At 44.0% G+C, this 18,678-nt stretch overlaps 1 protein-coding gene across 2 annotated transcripts in view; it reads left to right on the top strand.

Moving 5' to 3' along the window:
- CTNNA2 (catenin alpha 2) overlaps window positions 1-16,715 on the top strand; it is a 490,650-nt gene extending 473,935 nt beyond the window's left edge. For both annotated transcript variants that reach the window (XM_026718940.2, XM_026718938.2), the window contains one exon: window positions 15,040-16,715. In XM_026718940.2, the coding sequence (XP_026574725.1) occupies window positions 15,040-15,327 (288 nt within the window). In that variant the 3' untranslated portion in view covers window positions 15,328-16,715. The remainder of the gene's footprint in view (window positions 1-15,039) is intronic.
- The last annotated feature ends 1,963 nt before the right edge of the window (window positions 16,716-18,678 follow it).

The raw sequence follows: 18,678 nt of genomic DNA, 5'->3' as shown, positions 1-18,678 counted from the left end.
TCTTTTTTTGCTGAAAATTCCCAAGTCGCTTTAGTCTCGCTCATCCTCTTTTGTAGGAGGAAAAACTGTGAATTAAAATGAAGATCGAGGTTAAAAAAAACTGGAGAGGATTAGTTCCTAAAGGGAACACAGTAGAGGAAGTGGATAAGTCAAAAGTTTATTCCATTTTACTCCTTATTCCTTTTTATTATAACATTCACTTTTGGTGCCCGTCACAGCCAGTCTTAGGAGTTGAGTGAGTAGCTTCATTGGAGACCTTGCTTGAAAATGTGCCCGGTTACGTTGTTCCTTTGGGCCTGGGAGGGAGAGTTGAAGACCAGATTGAGACCATCCAGCATAATTATCCAGCTGCTAATTCATGGGTAGGGACGAAGGGGAATGACGTGACCCAAGGGGTCGCAGACCAGGAGAAAACTCCCCGCTCCATCCTTCCAAGAGTGGCGGTCAAGATCCTAGGTCAAATAAAGTGGAGATGTCACGTCAGGCAAGGTCAGGAATTTTAGGTGATGAGAAAGGTGTAAAGGCTGCAGGGGTTGAAGCATGATCTGGTTTGGCTGGTTTCATAATTGGACAGGAGGTTTTCTTTATCCGCTTTCCACGGTCTGACTCCAGAACATCAGGGAAGTTCCGATGGTACACCGGGAAGTGATTCTGCACCAACTCTAGTTACCTGGGCAAAACTCCACGGAAAGCCTCGTGACGTGCACTAATGCCATGGTCTAAAAGTGTCGCTCGGTTCACGCTTCATTCCTCAGGCCTTCATGCACACATCTGTGTCGTTTTCTTGATTGCGGTACGGAAGTTGTGGGATCCTTAGTGGTGTCTGAGCTCGGTTCTTCTCTTGCAGGCGTTTCATGACCCAACTAGGTAACATCATCAGGGCTAGAAGGGAGCGGGGTTTGCTCTATGTTTCTATGCAAGTGTTAGTATTGGCCGGAGCATTCTTGGTGGTTCCTTGACCAGACTGATTATTGTTGGGCTGTTTGTCTGAGTCTGTGTTTCCTTGACTGGGATATTGTTGGTCTAGGGTTAATCGTGGTGTTAATTTGGAGAGAGTAACTGCCAAGACCACTCTTACCAATACTAAAAGTGCAAGTTATTTGTATATAAACAAAGAGTAAACTCCACTCCCTTCTAGCACTGTTGACAGTATCTAGTTGGGTAATGAGACATCTGCAAGGAAACCACCAAGCTTAGAGAGCACCCAGAACCCCATAGTCCTCCTCCTCTTCCTCCTCCTCTTCCTCCTCCTGCTCCTCTACCACCATCACTCCACAAACCCCACTCCCTTCTAGCATTGATGATGTTACCTAGTTTGGTAATGAAACGTCTGCAAGGAAATCACTAAGCTCCGAAAGCACCATGCACCCTACACATATATTACTGATTACTATCAAACGTTGAGTTATATCAGTAGTATGGAAATTGTTTGCCCTTGAGGGTGTTTGTGTGTGTGTATGTGGGGGGAGGGGTGTGTGTTTTTAGACTTTCCTGAGTAACCTACAGCCCTGGGACTGGCACATCCACCTATCAACCAAGCCAGGCCCTGGTTAGCCTCTGAAAGTCGATAAAACCAGCCAGCTGCTGCTGCTGCTACCTGTCCTGTCATCCTTCTCATCATGTCAGAATTAGAAATACGGAGGCGGTTATTTGAGTGTGCTTTGAATTATACAACGCACAAATCTGGTGTCTGTTTTCCAGACACAGCGGCTGTCTCTCCTGCCCCCAAAGAGCAGCTTTTGTGCAGCTCCAATGAAACAAAGCATCCATATAATTTCCTTCTGTTTACTCCATTACCTTTACACCAGGATTTAGAAGGTCTTTGACAGACCAATTCTGGGATAAACATCCAAGACTATATTTTGGGAAAGTCTCTAACAGGAGAGCACAGGCAGGCAGGCAAGGTTTATGCAGAGTTTGGAAGCCATTAGTGGACTCTCTGCATATTATTATATATAGATGGTTAACAAAAGGCTTTGAAAACTAATTTTCCCTTTGGGGTTACCTGTTGACTGCCTTGATATATATATCCTCCTTCATTCTTTCACCTACTTGACCTAGTGGTTCAGGCACCAAGCTGGAAACCAGGAGAAGGTGACTTCTAGTCCTAGTTTAGGCATGAAAGTTGGCTGGAAGACTTGGGGCTAATTGCCAGGAGACAGTGAGTTTATTTATTTTTATTTGTGAATTGCTTACCAGATAATAGGCATAAGTAAAAACATAGTTATGAATACATGGATGCATATAAGAAATATAAAAGAAACAATAGGACAGGGACGGTAGGCATGATAATGGTGCGCTTATCCACACACCCCTACAGACCTCTTAGGAAAGGGGTGAGGTCAATAATAGACAGTCTTAGGTTAAAGTTTTGGGGGTTTGGGGAAGAAACCAGAGTCAGGTAGAGGATTCCAGACATTGACCACTCTGTTGCTGAAGTCGTATTTCCTGCAATCAAGTTTGGTGCGGTTAACCTTGAATTTGTATGTATTGTTTGCTTTTGTATTGTTATGGTTGAAGCTGAAGTATTCATTGATAGGTAGGACATTGCAATGTATGATTTTATATACCATACTTTGATCGGACCGAAGGCGGCGTAGTTCTAGATTTTCTAGGTCTAGAATTTCAAGTCTGGTGGCATAAGGTATTTTGCAACGAGTAGAGGAGTGGAGAACTCTTCTTGTGAAATATTTCTGGACTTGGAGTTGTAGCCCTGCCGTAGGCACAAAAGCCAGTTTAGTTTGCCTGATGTACAAAAGCCAGCGGGTGACTTTGGGCCAATGACCAGGAGATGGTGAGTTCTAGTACCACCTTAGGCATGAAACCAGGCTGGTGGCGCTGAGCTGGTCCCTCTCATTCAGCATGATCCCTCTTGCAGGGTTATTAATTGTGGGGGAAATAAGAGAAGGAAGGAGCATTAGCAAGTTTGCTGCCTTGAATTATTTATAAAAATATTTTTTATAAAATAATTCACAATATATAAAATGTATAAAACAGGAAGGAGGGAGAGAGAACAATGTGTAAGTCCATCACCAGCCCAATTCTTTCTCATACAACCATACACATACACACATATAAAGAAGGGGGGGGAGAGAGAGAGAGAGAGAGAAGGAAGGAAGGAAAGAAAGAGAGAGAGAGAGAGAGAGAAAGAAAGAAAGAAAGAAAGAAAGAAAGAAAGAAAGAAAGAAAGAAAGAAAGAAAGAAAGAAAGAAAGAAAGAAAGAAAGAGAACTAAAGAAAGAGAACAATGGGAGGGCTCCTTGTCTCCTTAGCATTTCAAAATTCTATCAACATGCATTTCTGTCAACAGGCTTTTAAGGTTCAAGAATAAAATAATGTTAGCATCTGTTGTTACTGTTAATATCTTTTGGATTCTGCTTTCTTTCTTTTCTTTTGAAATATCACTAACTGCCTAGAGTGCTCACTAGAGGAGAAAGGCAGGGATTAAATAAGAATAAAATGAAATGTGGTTTCTCTGCAGATGGAGTTGGAAGTGAGTATCTCTTAATTCATTAGGGGTCCTTTGCACACAAGTGTGTGTTCAAACACATCTTCCTTACAGAGAATTAAACAATGACCTGCCAAACTCTGCAAATAGATATTGCAGCTCCTTCCCTTTTGCCTATCCCACAAAACTCCTGAGGGAGGTTCTGTTTTACGGGGAAGCTTTGAGTAAATTGCTTATTTGCTCTCTGCAGTCGTGCAAGTGCTTATTCAAATGCAGAATTCACTGAGGCTTATTCCCAGATAAAGCACCTGTACCTTTTTCCCCCCTCCTTTTAAAGGAGAATCGAACAACACAAACAGAATTAACATGGCACTGATTGCATTTCTAATTGTGCAGCAACCGCTGGCAAAAATTCCTCCTCCTCGGTTTACCATTTATAGGCAGAACATCGTTGAGAAAAACGCAGTCGTAATGAGCGCGTTCGGTTGCTCGCCTCCAAATTTTATTCAAAGTTGCTGGTTTAAACCAAAGTCCTGAGGTCTCGGGGCCTAAGGGACTTGTCATCGGGTCCAAGACGCATGATGGGAAGGAATTTGTTAAGGTGGCTAATTTCCCATGATCGAGTTGTCGTTCTCTTAATTGGCTGTAAAAAAGAGGTCAGATCGTCCAGTATCTGGAAGAAAACAAATTGTCCGTCATCAATAAAATGGATTTAAGTGTCTATGTCCAGGGAAAGTCCCTAAAGCCGATCGAAACCGTGTGAAACCAAAGGCGGGGGGAGGGAGAAGAGAAGAGACCTGACTCCATTGATTGTGTCTGCCTGCAGCATCGCTGCTCACACTTGGCGCCATCGGCCTTGGGCTCCTTCAATTCGATGCGGCGTTTGGGTCTCTCTCCAGGCGAAGGAGGCTCTTGTGAGCCAGCCTGTGTTTCACCGCTAAAAGACCCCTGCATCTGTAGAGGCTTCCGTTCAACGCCCAGGTCAAATGGTGCGGCTCCAGCACTGGAAGTTTTTAAGAAGAGGCTGGGCAGCCGCTTGTCTGAAATGGCGCAGCTGGTCCTCGACTTACAAGAGTGCCCTTAGGGGCCGTTCCACGTTACAAGGGCCCTTAAAAAGGGGGAAGGAGCTGCGGCCATTTTCCCCACTTGCAACTACCACAATGTCCCCGTGGTCACGGGATTGAGATCCAGGCGCTGGGCAGGTGCCTCCTATTTATGACGGCTGCCATGTCCTGGGCCTCGTGGGATCCCCTTTTGTGGCCTTCTCATCGGCAAAGTCAAGGCCAGGAAGCCAGAGGGGCTTAACAACCGGCTTAGAACTCCCCGTGGTCCATTTAACTGGAAAGGTTGCAAAAGTACTGTACAGATTTTGTTCTAGTCTGTTCATACGTAGGAAAACTGCTACTCCACCTATGCAGTGGTTGTACAAGTGACTCCCACAAGAGCCTGGCCTTAATGAGTACATCTTATACACATCACCCTCCCAGACCCTCAGGAACTACTTCACATGATCTTTGAGAAGGTGGTGGAAGAAATGGCTATCTAATTTACACTGAGCATGAGACCTTATCGTTAGGGCTCCAACAATCCGCCCCCATTTGAATCATGAGTTTCTAGCCACATCTCTCAGAGTAAAAAAAAAGATTGATTTATTATGAGTGACCATGTTGGCATTAACTGGGTGCAGCCGACTCCAAGACACATCATTCATTTCCCCCTTGAGCCCGGTCTTCCCCCCACCCCCAGATGTCTATTCTCCAATGGGACACGTCCATGGCCAAGAGTCCTCCATCAGGCTCTCCAGTCATAATCTTGCACGCCAGAAGCTTTGGCTGTCTAGCAATTATATGAGGCATTTAAGGAATGCACTGCTTCCCCCCCGCTTCCTTTCTGCTGGCAACTAAAAAGACCAGAGAAGTATTTCTTTTTTTTAGTTGACACTTATATCTTTCTGGAAAATGGCTGTCCAATCTCTTCAGTGTTGGAGCATTCACAACTTCTGGAGGCAAGTCGTTCCACCGATAAATGGTTCTCACTGTTAGGAAATAGTTCTCCTTAGTTCCAGGTTGCTTCTCTCCTGGATCAGTTTCCACCCGTTGCTTCTTGTTCTGCCTTCAGATGCTTTGAGAGTAGCCTGACACACACACACCCCTTCTTTTGGGGCAGCCCCTCAAATGCTAGACTATTGCTATCCTATCCCGCCAGTCCCTCTGTTCACCAGACTAGAGCTACCCACTTCGTTTCCTTTAGGGAAATAAATGAAGAAGTGGCCTTTTTAGCACTCAACAAGGGACGCGTCCAGAAGAGTGAAGCCGGCCGTGGGGCCTCCTGGAAGTGAAGGCAGGAAAGAATCCGCTCATTGAGGTCTGGTTGTTTGGGGGAGCACGAGGAAGCCAAAGGAAGGCAGCGGCCTCCATCAGCCTCACGGTACTAATTATAGGCAGTCCTCGACTTATGGCCACAATTGACCCCAAGCGAGACGGTTGTTAAGTGAGTTTTTGCCCCGTTTTGCAACCTTTCATGTCATCGCTGTTAAGTTAATCACCGCAGTTGTTCAGTGAGTAACATGGTCATTAAGTGAATCCAGCTTCCCCATTGACTTTGCTTGCCAGAAGGTCGCCAAAGGGGATCACGTGACCCTGGGAAACCCTGTGACCGTCATAAGTATGAGACAGTTGTCCACCGCCTGAATTTTCACACATGGCCGTGGGGAAGCTGCTAAGTCCTAAGTGTGATTAAGGGTCATAAGTCACTTTTCTCAGTGCCTTCATGACTTCGAACAGTCACTAAATGAACTGCTGTAAGTAGAGGACTACCTCTTTTTGGAACATAAGAAGCGTGTGAATTTTTTTCCCCCCTTGTTTTCAGGTCTTGTTCATCCTCTTTTCTGCCTTACGTGCTTCAAACGGATTGAAATTGAAAGGCAGACGAGACCGCGGCCTCCTCCTGTCCTCCTTTCGCTCTGTCCCTTGTCAAAGGGACGTCACAACTCTTGCACAAAACTCTCCATGGAAACTGTTGTGTGGGAATGTTACTTCCAGGGCTGGTGACATTTCCCCCCCTTTCTTATTTACCTCTTACCCTTCTCTCTGCTTGTGACCCTGTCCTGTCGTACGTGGGATAAGGCTGGAATGTCAAAGGAGAATAGATCTAAAATGGAATAAAAACTCTGCCAAACTCTTGGCTGGAATCTGGGAACGGGGTGAAAAGGGGGCAATTCGTGGCCCAAATTAGGTGCAGCTCAATTTGGAAAACCCTGAGACCATCCATAGATTAGAAAACTTCAGTTGGTGGGGAAAACCTATTAGGTTTTATTTTTGTTGGTTGGGGGGGGGGGGCTTTTGAAAGCTCCGGCAGTCTCTACGCTCGTGTTTTTAAAAATTAAGTAAAGACACGGACCATTCCTCAAACGGGAAAGAAGTGGGGGCCTCGGATGTTTGGGGTAATTTTGGGCTGGGAAAAGTTCACTGCAAATGAGAGGAGAAAATAGAACTGAATCAGAAGCAAATGGGATGTGCAGAGTAAAACCATCGGCGGATTCCCTCCCCAGCCCCAAAATTAACCCAAACATCCAAGGCCCCACCAGGACTGCATGGGAACCGACTAACAGAAGTACCCCTCGACTTACAACGGAGCCCAAAATTTATGTTGCTGAGTGAGACATTTTTAAGTGAGACGGCTGTAAAATGAATTTGGCCCCATTTCTTGCCGCAGTGAAGTGAATCGCTGAAGTTGTTAAGTCAGTCACACGGTTGTTAAATGAATCTAGCTTCCACCTTTGACTGCACAAAAGTTGACCATATGTTGGAGGAGGAGGAGGAGGAGGAGGAGGAGGAGGAGGAGGAGGAGAAGAAGAAGAAGAAGAAGAAGAAGAAGAAGAAGAAGAAGAAGAAGAAGAAGAAGAAGAAGAAGAAGAAGAAGAAGAAGAAACAACAACTACTACTACTACTACTACTACTACTACTACTCCTGGCCATAGTTTCAGTGTCTCATGATTTGTAGATTGCTCTGGCTGTGCATTAGAAATCAGTCCCCACTGTTGAGATCCATTTATACCCAGGACTCCAAGTAGAGACTTCCCACTGTGGTTAATTCTTATTTTTACCACTGCAAGTCTATATTATTCTGTCAAACTCTACACAACTGCATTTTTCCCCCTGGAGAAAAAAAAAAACCCAAGGATAAATAAGGTAGTTTCCTCACCCTCTAGTTTTATGTGTACACATTGATCCATCTACAAATCTTATTTAAAGTGAACATAATTAGAATTATCTGTTAAGAGCAAGTTATTATATACTGCTGACTGAGGTGGAACAATCTTTATTTTTTCCTCAAAGTCTAGTTCTTTAGATAACTCACAAACTGAAATTTTAAGGCATGTTTAATTATCTTTTATGATTGCATTTTGCCTGGTTTTTTCCCCCTACAGTTATCATAAATTAAATATCTCCTTATATTAAAAGGGAATCCCTTGCATGCAAAATGAGATGCGATTCCATTTTTAAATTTTATTGTTTAAAAATTACATTGGCTGAGGCAATTAAATCATCCCACTGAAGAAATGAATCTTTTTGCGTGCAAATATATGTGTGTGTGTGTGTGTGTGTGTTGCCCTGTGATCTTTTTATTTATTTATATTCCCCACACACACACACACATACACTGTGGCTAGGATAGCCGAGCAATTTTGAGGCATTAATATCTCATTTCAAAAGGGAAAACATTTCTAGTGAAACAGCTGTCTATGGCTTTTGATATGTTTGTTATCTGTTATGAGGAGAAAAATAGCATTGGTAGGTTGCATTAAAATTCAGAATTGGTTAAATACACAATTCATTTTGCCTCGGAGTCCCAATAGTTTTCTTCCTAATAATTGAAAAAATGCAAATGAGTGAAACTAAGCGGTGGATTGACCAGCTATATTCCCCGCAATCTATCTTAATGAATTAAATGTGCATTATGTGCAGATAAGTAAATTATTTTAAATGTGATTAAGTGAGAGGGGGAGGTTGTTTTGTTTTTAAAGGAACAGGAAGAAAAGATTTCACCACCACCTTCCAAAATTCAAAGCTTTTGTGTTGATGGTTATATTCTAAACAGAGTTACGGGTAGTGCTTGACTTATAATAGTTTGTTTAGTGACCGTTCGAAGTTACAAAGGCACTGGAAAACAGTGACTTATGACTATTTTTCACACTTACAACCATTGCAGCCTCTCCATGGTCACATGATCCAAATTCAGATGCTTGGCCACTGACTCGTACTTATGACGGTCGCAGTGTTCTGGGGTGAAGCAGAAGCCCCGTGGAACCAGGTTCGCTTAACAACTGTGTTACTAACGTAACAACTGCAGTGATTGTTCGCTTAACAACTGTGCCAAGAAAGGTTGTAAAATGGGGCAAAATTCCCTTAGCAAGTGTCTCACTTAACAACATAAATTTTGTGCTCAATTCTGGTCATAAGTCGAGGACTAGCTGTATTTTATGATGTTATTTTGATGAAAGGAAGAGCATTTTTCCATATATATATATATATATATATATATATATATATATATATATATAATGGGTATTTTCCCACATCATAGTAGTTGTGCTTTTAAAGTTGTAGCTACAACTTTAAAAGCACAACTACTATGACGTGGGAAAATACCCGAGGAAAGCCGAATGCCATACATGTAAGTGCCCGTGAAAACTTAAGAAAACATATATATATATGTATGTATGTATGTATGTTGTCTGAGATAGAGGGTCAAGCACCCTACCTATGGAATGAGAATGCTATAGACCCCTTGAAGGGATATAATTCTTTAGCGCTGCGAAATGATGACCTGTATAGGGAGAAATAGCCCAGAAGAACAAGTGTTGAATTTGGATCTCTCTTTCTGCGATGCATCAAGTAGTGTTTTATTATTCAATTCATTCATTATGTTTATATTCCGCTTGCTTCCATGAACTGAGAGAAGGCTCTCTTGATCCTCTTTTTCCCCCCGATAGCAATAAACCTGTGAGATAGAGGGATCAGTAAGGAAATGATCGTGTGATCGATATTATCATATCACAACATAGAAAGCCCAGTTGCAGAAATTGAGTTCGTCTAGTTTGATGAAAAGAAAGATTAAGGGGAGACAGGATAGCCGTCTTCCAATATCTCAGGGGCTGCCCCCAAAGAGGAGGGAGTCCAGCTGTTCTCCAAAGCCCCTGAAGGCAGGACAAGAAGCAACGGGGGGAAGTTACTCAAGGAGAGAAGCAACCTAGAACTAAAGAGGAATTTCCTGACAGTGAGGACAATTAACCAGTGGAACAACTGGTCTCCAAGTTGTGAGTACTTCAACACTGGAGGCTTTCAAGAAGTGGTCAGGCAGCCATTTGTCCGGAATGGCAAAGAGTATGCAAAAAAATATCGGAGACTGATCCAGACACGGGTGGAGCGAATGGTGGGAGGGTGTATTCCATTTAAACTGGAATTTTTTTTCCTCCTAGGAATAATATCAGAAAGATATAGGAAGGATTTAACTTATCTAATAGTACATGCATTAACGGCTAGAATAATATATGCGCAATACTGGAAGAATGAAAACATACCACCAGAAACAGAGATAATAGGGAAAATTATGGCCTGCACAATCAGATAGGGTAACTCTGGAATTAAAAAACAAGGGAGGATCTACGTACTATGAAACATGGAATAAATTCTATCAATGGTTGCATAGAAGAAGGCAAGGTCGGAACATTAAGTAGCTATGAGGATTAGAATAATTAGGAAATAATATATCAGACAAGGAGATTGTAAATGATGAAGTAAAAGGTATTATATGTATAACGATTGTAATGCCAAATCGGCTGCACTGTGTTGTAGTCTTATAATTAAAAAAATAAATAAATAAAGTGAGACGGGGTTCCCTGCTTGAGCACAGAGTGAGACTAGAAGACCTCCAAGGTCCCTTCCGACTCTCTTATTCTGATATTTATTGTGTTCTTCTGATCAGTTATCAATCACTGCATCCAGACTTCAACCGAGCGACATCTTTGATATGAACTCCTGAGTTCTCCTAAGGAACGGACTTATTTTGCCTAAGTCGACCTCCAGTCTGTTGTAGAGAATACAGACGGTCCTCAAATAGCAACCATTCATTTAGTGGCACTTTGAAGTTGCAATCGAAGTTGCAGTAAGGATGAAAAAGTGACTTTGGACCCTTCTTCACACTTATGAATGTTGCAGCATCCACATGTTCACGGGATCAAAATACTGGGTCATATATATGGATTACAAAAAGTAATTATATATGATTACCTTCTGTAACCTTCTGACAAGCACAGTCAATGGGGGAAGCCAGGTTCACTTAACAACTGTGTTACTAAATTAACAACTACGGGGATTCCCTTAACAGCTGTGGCAAGAAAGGTCACAAAATGGAACAAAACTCACTTAACCACTGTCTTGTTGAACAGTGGAAAGTTGGGCCAAAAATTGTGGTCGTATGTCATTGACAACCTATAACAACATTTTTATAATATTATGGTCATCATTGAAATTGTCATTATTATGACTTGTGTGATACATTAACACCATTGACCAATGGCATCTGCCTATCTCAGGTCCTTGGGAAGGACTCGATAGGTGGACAAGAATGTGAAACCCAGTCCAAACATTCATGGGACTGTGATGAGCCATAATAACAACAGTGATAGGCACCTTGGTATAATCCCAAAACATCTGGAGCACCACTTGAATACCATTGTCATTGACAAATTCACCATCAGTCAATTGCCAAAGGCAGCTTTGCTTGGAACAGCTTGCATCCTGCAAGATACCTCTAACCTTGTTGATCAATCACATCTGCCTATCTCAGGTACTTGGAAGGACACAATAGGTGTTGTGGTTAGCTGGCAGCAGGTATGGATGGCTGGGGACTCAGGTGAGGGGCCAGGACCATTAGGGAGTGGACTGCTGCCTTCAGAGATGGTGGGGGCTGGCAGCAACGATGAGGAGGTTCCCGAGGAGCCTGGGCCAAGTGCGTGTGCGCACAGGATTGCTCAGAGGAAAGAGCAGCTGCAGCAGCACAGGCAACTTGGCAGTAAGGCTGCAAGGTGATGGCCCCTCCTCCAAGAAGATAAAAGCTAGCTGAGAATCGGACGTTCTTTGCCGGAAGCAAAGACATTTTGAAACTCAGCCTCATGGACCTTGCAGTATCTTAAGTTGGTATTTGAAGACTCTTGTGTTGTGAAATATTTCTTGTCTGTTATCTTTTGGCAAGTCTCGCACAGTTTGGCAAGGCTTGTGCTTATTATCACAGCTAATTATTTTGCAGAAGCATTACAAGGTTTTTGTTCCCTTTTGGGTTGTGCTTGATTTGTCGGAAAAGGGCATGGGTCAGAACAATAGGTGGAGAAAAATGCCAAATCCAGTCTGAACCGCTATTTGTGCAACCAGTCATAATATTCCACTGCAATGCTAATTGTAAGAATATGCTTATAATATGGTTATACCCGTAGCTATAAGTAGCACCAAAGAGTATGAAAGAAAACCCTGGAGAATCCCGTGCTCTCTGCAGGAATCCAGATAAAAGCGCCCGTGGCAGATGGCTGCTCAGCCTTTGCATGAACATACCCTGCGAAGGAGTGTAGTTGTGTTGGATGTCAAGCTGTGCTGATTACTAGGATCTTCAAAGGACGGTGCCTGCCTGTCATTCCAGAGCATTGTTTCATGGTTTGCATTCTGCCCTTAATGCGGAAGACGCCTCACCCTGCCTGCTTTCAAGTCAGGCTCGGCAAATCCTCCCAACTAACAGTCTGTAGGTGCTTTGGGATATGCAGGCTTAATTAAAAGGGATGCTTCTTCTCAACGTGCGAAGTGTCCCAAGTTGATGGAATTCCTTGGGAAGCTCGTCCCAACTGTCTCCATCTACGGAACTCTCCTTTCAAAGGAATTTAAAAAAAAAACCATTTTCTTTATTTCTTTAATTGTATTATCTCTACAAATAACTCAAGGCAGAAGACACATCGGACAGACTTTCCTCCTCCTAGTATCCTCACAACAACCACCCTGTGGGTTGAGTTGGGCTGAGGGAGAAGGACTGGCTTTCATGCCTAAGGCAGAACTAGAACTCACCGTCTCCTGGTGATTGGTCCAAAGGCCCCTAGATCAGTGAGGGTGAACCTTTTTGTTGTGGTGTGCTGAAAGCGCACACTCACAATGCAATGCATCCTGCCCTGTGCATGTATGCGCGACACCCCCGCCCCACCCCCTTACCTGCACTGCGCATGCACGCACCTCCCAGCTGATTTTTGGCCAGTTTGAGGCCCTTTTCGCCCTCCCGGAGGCTGGAGGGAAGCCTCTGCAGCCTTGGGAGGCCGAAAAATGGGCCCGTTTCAGCACTTCTGATATTTCGGGAAGGCCCATTTTTCAGCCTCCGAAGGCTGCAGAGGCTTCCCTCCAGCCTCCGGGAGGGCGAAAAGGGCCTCACGTGGGCCGAAAGCGAGCTGGGGAGGTATGCTGCGCATGCGCAGTGCAGGTAAGTTTGGCTGGGTCTTGTGTGCCCGCACAAATGGCTCTGTGTGTGTCACCTGGGGCATGCGTGCCATAGGTTCACCATCACGGACCTAGATGGCTTTCACACCTAAGGGGAGACTACAACTCACCATCTCCTAGTTTATAGGCCATCACCGTAACCACTTCTTGTCTTTGAAGAGGGTGTGAACTTAGCCTGACTTCCTGGTCCGGTAGAAAGAGAACATCTTTACCTTTGGGGAGACTTCTGGGTGAGGGATCTGAGTGAGGAACTCTGTTGTTACAATGAAGATCCCTTCCTATCCTGAAGGGCTGTTTTCCTTTAGCTGATGATATTTGCCGATTTTATCAATATGAAGATGGGCTGTGTCAGTTTCAGCCTAGGTATCAGACAACGGATCACAGTTCTGCCAGAGCAGGGGGTTGGACTAGATGACCTCCAAGGTAGTTTTCAACTCCACGACTCTTACTGACTTGGGAGGTTGTTACTGTTAGACTGTCTGAATGTGCGGTATATACTGTATTAGACTTGGTCCTTTCTTTCTTTCTTTTTCCCCCCAAAGTGAAAAGATGGAAGATAATTGCCTGTTTTTGGTGGGGAAAGGAAAAGGTGACCTTGAATCTGGAGATTAAAAATTAATTACCAGTTGAAAAATACATGCCAATGAATTATTTTTAACAAAGTAGCTGAGGTTTCCATAATGCTTGGCATTCTAAGTGAATAAGGTAGCTCAGGGGCTAAGTTCTCATGTGACAGTAAAGCAGTAGAAAGAGGGGTTTTCTTTTAGAAAATGTTAATATAGTTTAGGAAGACCTCATTGTCCAGTGCAACCAGGACGGAAACTCTCTGACTTTACATCACAATCTCGTATTCCCCCTTGGCCTCAGTGACTTCTCAGGGTGGGGTTGAGCCTCTCCCAGCCATGGCTAATACGGTATAAAAAACCCTCTTGTCACCGTATGGAGATGGATGGATGGATGGATGGGTGGATGGATGGATAGATGATAGATAGATAGATAGATAGATAGATAGATAGATAGATAGATAGATAGATAGATATGATGGATGGATGGATGGATGGATGGATAGATGATAGATAGATAAATAGATAGATAGATAGATAGATAGATAGATAGATAGATAGATAGATAGATAGAGAGAGAGAGAGAGATGGAGAAAGATATGGATATGTATGTATGTATGTATGTATGTATGTATGGCATTCAGCTTTGTTCGGGTATTTTCCCACATCATTGTAGTTGTGCTTTTAAAGTTGTAGCAACGTTTCAGCAGAATCTCATCTGCCATCATCAGGCTTCAGTATTGGGTTCATCGACGTGGGAAAATACCCGAAGAAACCTGAATACCATACATATAAATACCCACAAAAACTTAAGAAAACAAACACACACACACATATATATATCTGCTAAATTCCAGTTAAATGCTCCAGCGGGTGTCTGAACGGTCTTGGGTATAAAAATCCCAATTGTACATGTTGCTCTGTTCACCTGAACAGTTTTTTATCAAGCTCTGCTTTGATTTCTCATTTTCTCATTAATTTTTGCTATATATTTTTGTGAAATTGTAGCAATAGCGCTTGGACTTCTATACCGCTTCACAGAGCTTTAAAGTCATTTACACTCTAGGCAATTTACAGAGTCAGCCTATTTTCCCGCAACAATCCGGGTCCTCATTTTACCGACCTCGGAAGGACGGGAGGTTGAGTCAACCTTGAGATGGTGAGGATCGAACTCCCGGCAGTGGGCAGAGTCAGCCTTCAATGCTGCCTCTAACCACAGCGCCCCATGGTTCATCCAACTGTAGTATAGTTAGTGCTTCTCCTTGGTGATGTTATTAGAATTCAGGGGTCCCCAACCTTGGCCACTTTAAGACTGGTGGACTTCAACTCCCAGAAGAGCTGAGAAGAAGCAGGGCTGCCTGGAGAATTCTGGGAGTTGAAGTCCACCAGTCTTAAAGTGGCCAAGGTTAGAGACCTCTGGATGAGAACAGTATCAGTCAGTAGAGCCTTTGGAACTCCTTGCGCCGCTAATCCGCCCATCTTTTCTGCTCTGTTCCCAGCTGGACAGCGCCACGTCCCTCATCCAAGCCGCTAAAAACCTGATGAACGCCGTGGTGCTCACCGTCAAAGCCTCCTACGTGGCTTCCACCAAATACCAGAAAGTCTACGGCACAGCCGCCGTCAACTCGCCGGTGGTCTCCTGGAAGATGAAAGCCCCGGAGAAGAAGCCGCTGGTGAAGCGGGAAAAGCCGGAGGAGTACCAGACCCGGGTGCGGAGGGGCTCCCAGAAGAAGCACATCTCGCCCGTACAGGCCCTCAGCGAATTCAAGGCCATGGATTCCTTCTAGGGCTTCGCCACCAGGGGTGTTTTTTCTAGGCCTCCCGTGTTTTTGTATGCGCCCCTGCCCACTTGTAGGTGCCTGGCACAGGGGGGAGGAGGAGGTGGAGGGGGCCCTGGGGCAGAACCCGGATAATAACGAAGCCGTGTCAATTTGCATGCGACTGAGACACGACTAAGCCATCATGCAGTATTCCTTCCCCCCCCCCGCCCCAGAAAAACATCAGGTTGGCTAGCGGCCTGTCTCACCGGTCTCTCTCCTAAAGGAGCCCCCAAAAATCCAACAACAACAACAACAAAAAAAGGCTTTATTGTATTTTATTTATTTTTTAAAAGAAGGCTTGTTTTTTTTTTAAAGGGAAAAATAATTGCATTGTAAGACCAGGAAAGGGAAGGAGAGATGAGGATGGGAAGGTCGGGGTCCTTGGTGCTCTCCAAACTCCGTTGTTTTCTTGCAGACGTTTCATTGCCCATCTAGGTAACATCATCTGTTCTAGGTGGAGTGGGGTTTGCTCTCTAGCTGTGTACAAGTCTCTTGCCCTGTCGGGGTTGGTCCTGGCTTGACCGAGCGGTTATTCAAGGTGAGGCTTGTTTGTTTGAACTGTGGCAGGAAGTACCGCCAAGGCCACACCCGCCAACCCCGATAAACGGAGAGCAAACCCCAGCATGGATGGCGTCACCTAGTTGGGCCACCAAATGTCTGCAGGGAAAGCAGCCGAGCTCGGGGAGCCCCCTAGGACCCCACAGCCCAGCCCTGAGCTGCCAACCTCCTCTCCTGCGGGGTGGGGAGAGCTCTCCCCGTGCGCGGAGCATGGGAGTCGGCCGGGACCTTTGCAGTGTGGTGGGAATCCATAACCGCTTGCGTTGCTTCTGTAAACTAGCCAGTGTGCTTGAATGTGCGGCCTCCGAATAATGAGACGATTTAATTTTCACAGCCCTCTTCATTAACGGTAGGTGGATTCTTAACCGAGGACGGCGATTAAAAAAGAGAAGGAAAACTTGGGGTGAATGTTTCCTCAGTTCTTGCCCCCTTTTTTCCTCTCCTTTCTGATCGTGTTATGGGGATGAATCAATTTGAGCCGTTGCCTTCTCCGATCCCCTCCCCCCCCCCACACACACACACGCCTTCCAATCCAACCTGTTTTCATTTTCAGACTTGAGTTCCTTCTGGTGAAGTATGAAGCACAACATGGTGGTTGACATTGCCTTTTGTATTATTATAATTATAACGAATATTAATATCATTAGACATAGAGCTGGTGGTAGAATGTGTGAAAGACACGGGAGCCGGGACGTGTTGGAATTTAGGAACCAATATTGTAGGTGTAGCTTTGGATCACAGCAAGGGATCCGACAGTCCCATCATAACCGCTAACTCAATAAACTTATTTAACCTTGGAGTTGTGTCCTCTGTTCTCTGGCTCATTTGTTCCACCTAAACATTGACTCCTCCGTTGCTCCAGGCTCTGGCGGAAAGCGAACTCAACTTTGAGCGCTTGTGGAGAGAATATTTTCACCCACGTACCGCTGAATTTCAACCACGACTTCCAGTCTGACCCCATTTTGCACAGGCAGCCCTCGACTTATAGCCGTTCATTAAGCGACTTGCAGTTACAACAATACTGGGAAAAAAAGGTGACTTAGGCCTGTTTTTCAGTTACAACGGTGGCAACATCCCCACAGTCACGGGATCAAAATCCAGACCCTTGGCAACTGACTCACAGTTGTGACCGTTGCAGTGGGATCCCCTTGACTTTCTGACAAGTCAGTTCACTTAATAACCAATTGCTATTTGTAACCTTCCCAGCCAGCTTCCGATGAGTAGTCAGTGGAGGACTCCATAGCCGCCCAATTAACTTAATAATTGCAGTGATTCATTTAATGACTGTGGCAAAAAAGGCTGCAAAATGAAGCACAACTCGGTTAACAACTCCCTTGGTTAGCAACAGAAATTTGGGGTTCCATTGGGTTCAATTCAATTGTGGTCATAAGTCAAGGAGTGTCTCTATTCTGGCCCTGCAATAGTGCTGGCCAAAGTGGGATTGGTTGGCTTGAGTTTCAGCCATTTGTAGGAGGGAGACACAACAATTGTGGGGTTTAGGACATTGTGTGAAACCAAAAGCTGGCCTGGCTACCCACTGCATTTACTCAGCCGTGCCCCTCCCTCGTCTTTTCCCCATTTACTTCTAGTTGTGTTATTTTTAATCTGCCTTACTTGTTATGTAACTCAAGATAGCAAATATACCCAATACTACTTCCTCCCCTTCTTTTCACACCACCACAACCGTGTGAAGTGGACTGGGCTGAGAGAGGAGGACTGGCCCAAAGTCACCCAGCCGCCTTTCATGCCCACAGCAGAACTAGAACTCACCGTCTCCTGGTGGTTGGTCCAAAGTGACCCAGTTGGCTTTGATGCCTAAGGGGAAATTACAACTCGCTTTATCCTGGTTTATAGACCATCCTCTTAACCATCACACCAAACTAGCTCTTAAGTATCCGTGCAATGAAAATAATAGTATTTAGAGAGTCACACAATCACATGGCCTCATTGTTGGCATTTAACATACTTTTGCATCCAAATGTAAGAACTCCTTTGGACGTATCCATTATATTTGCCCCCAAGTACGGCATCAAGACATTTTGATGTTTCTCTCTTCTAAGAGATTACTAAGAGGGATCTCCCCTCCATCAGAAACCACAAAAAAACGTTATTCTAACACATCATTAATTCCTGAGCCATAACTTTATGTCATCTCCCCTAAGTATTTAGAACGTAATATAATTCTTTTTATTTCCAAGAATTTTCCCCCTTCTTGGCTAGGGGTAAACAAAATCAAAATCTCTGAATAAATGATTGCTTTCAAAAGTGACAGTAAGTCAGTAATTCAGCTTGAAAGCAAAAAGCAGCAAACAATCACGCATGGTAAATTATTCATTTCATCAAGAAAATATGCTTTTCCTTACAACAAGCTCCGCTTTAATAGCATATATTTTTTTCCAGGAGTGGGGTAAAACACTTTAAATAGCAAACCATCCAGTGAGGGAATAATTAGGGAATATTGTTGTATAATTATACAAAAATAAGAAATACTTTCTTAAGATATCCCTAAATAATCTTACACATTTTTCTTTTTTTAAAAAAAATCCAGTATCAGGGTTTAAATGAGGGGAACCTCAGTTATGCTTTGATTTTTTTAATATTTTTATAAAGTCATTAATTCCCAAACCAACAACAGGATTTTAATGATCTGCCTCCTGTATTCCTGATTTATAGTACATCAAAACCTTGTCAGGGGTCTCTGCATTTGTACATACCACAGACATGAAACCAAAATGAAACATTTCTCTTAGATTCCTTTCC

Source organism: Pseudonaja textilis, chromosome 6, assembly GCF_049901715.1.
Source record: "Pseudonaja textilis isolate UNSWEBS1 chromosome 6, rPseTex1.2, whole genome shotgun sequence".
Lineage (NCBI taxonomy): Eukaryota > Metazoa > Chordata > Lepidosauria > Squamata > Elapidae > Pseudonaja > Pseudonaja textilis.
Note: the sequence above shows the minus strand (reverse complement) of the source record. Positions and strands in the feature narration are given on the sequence as shown.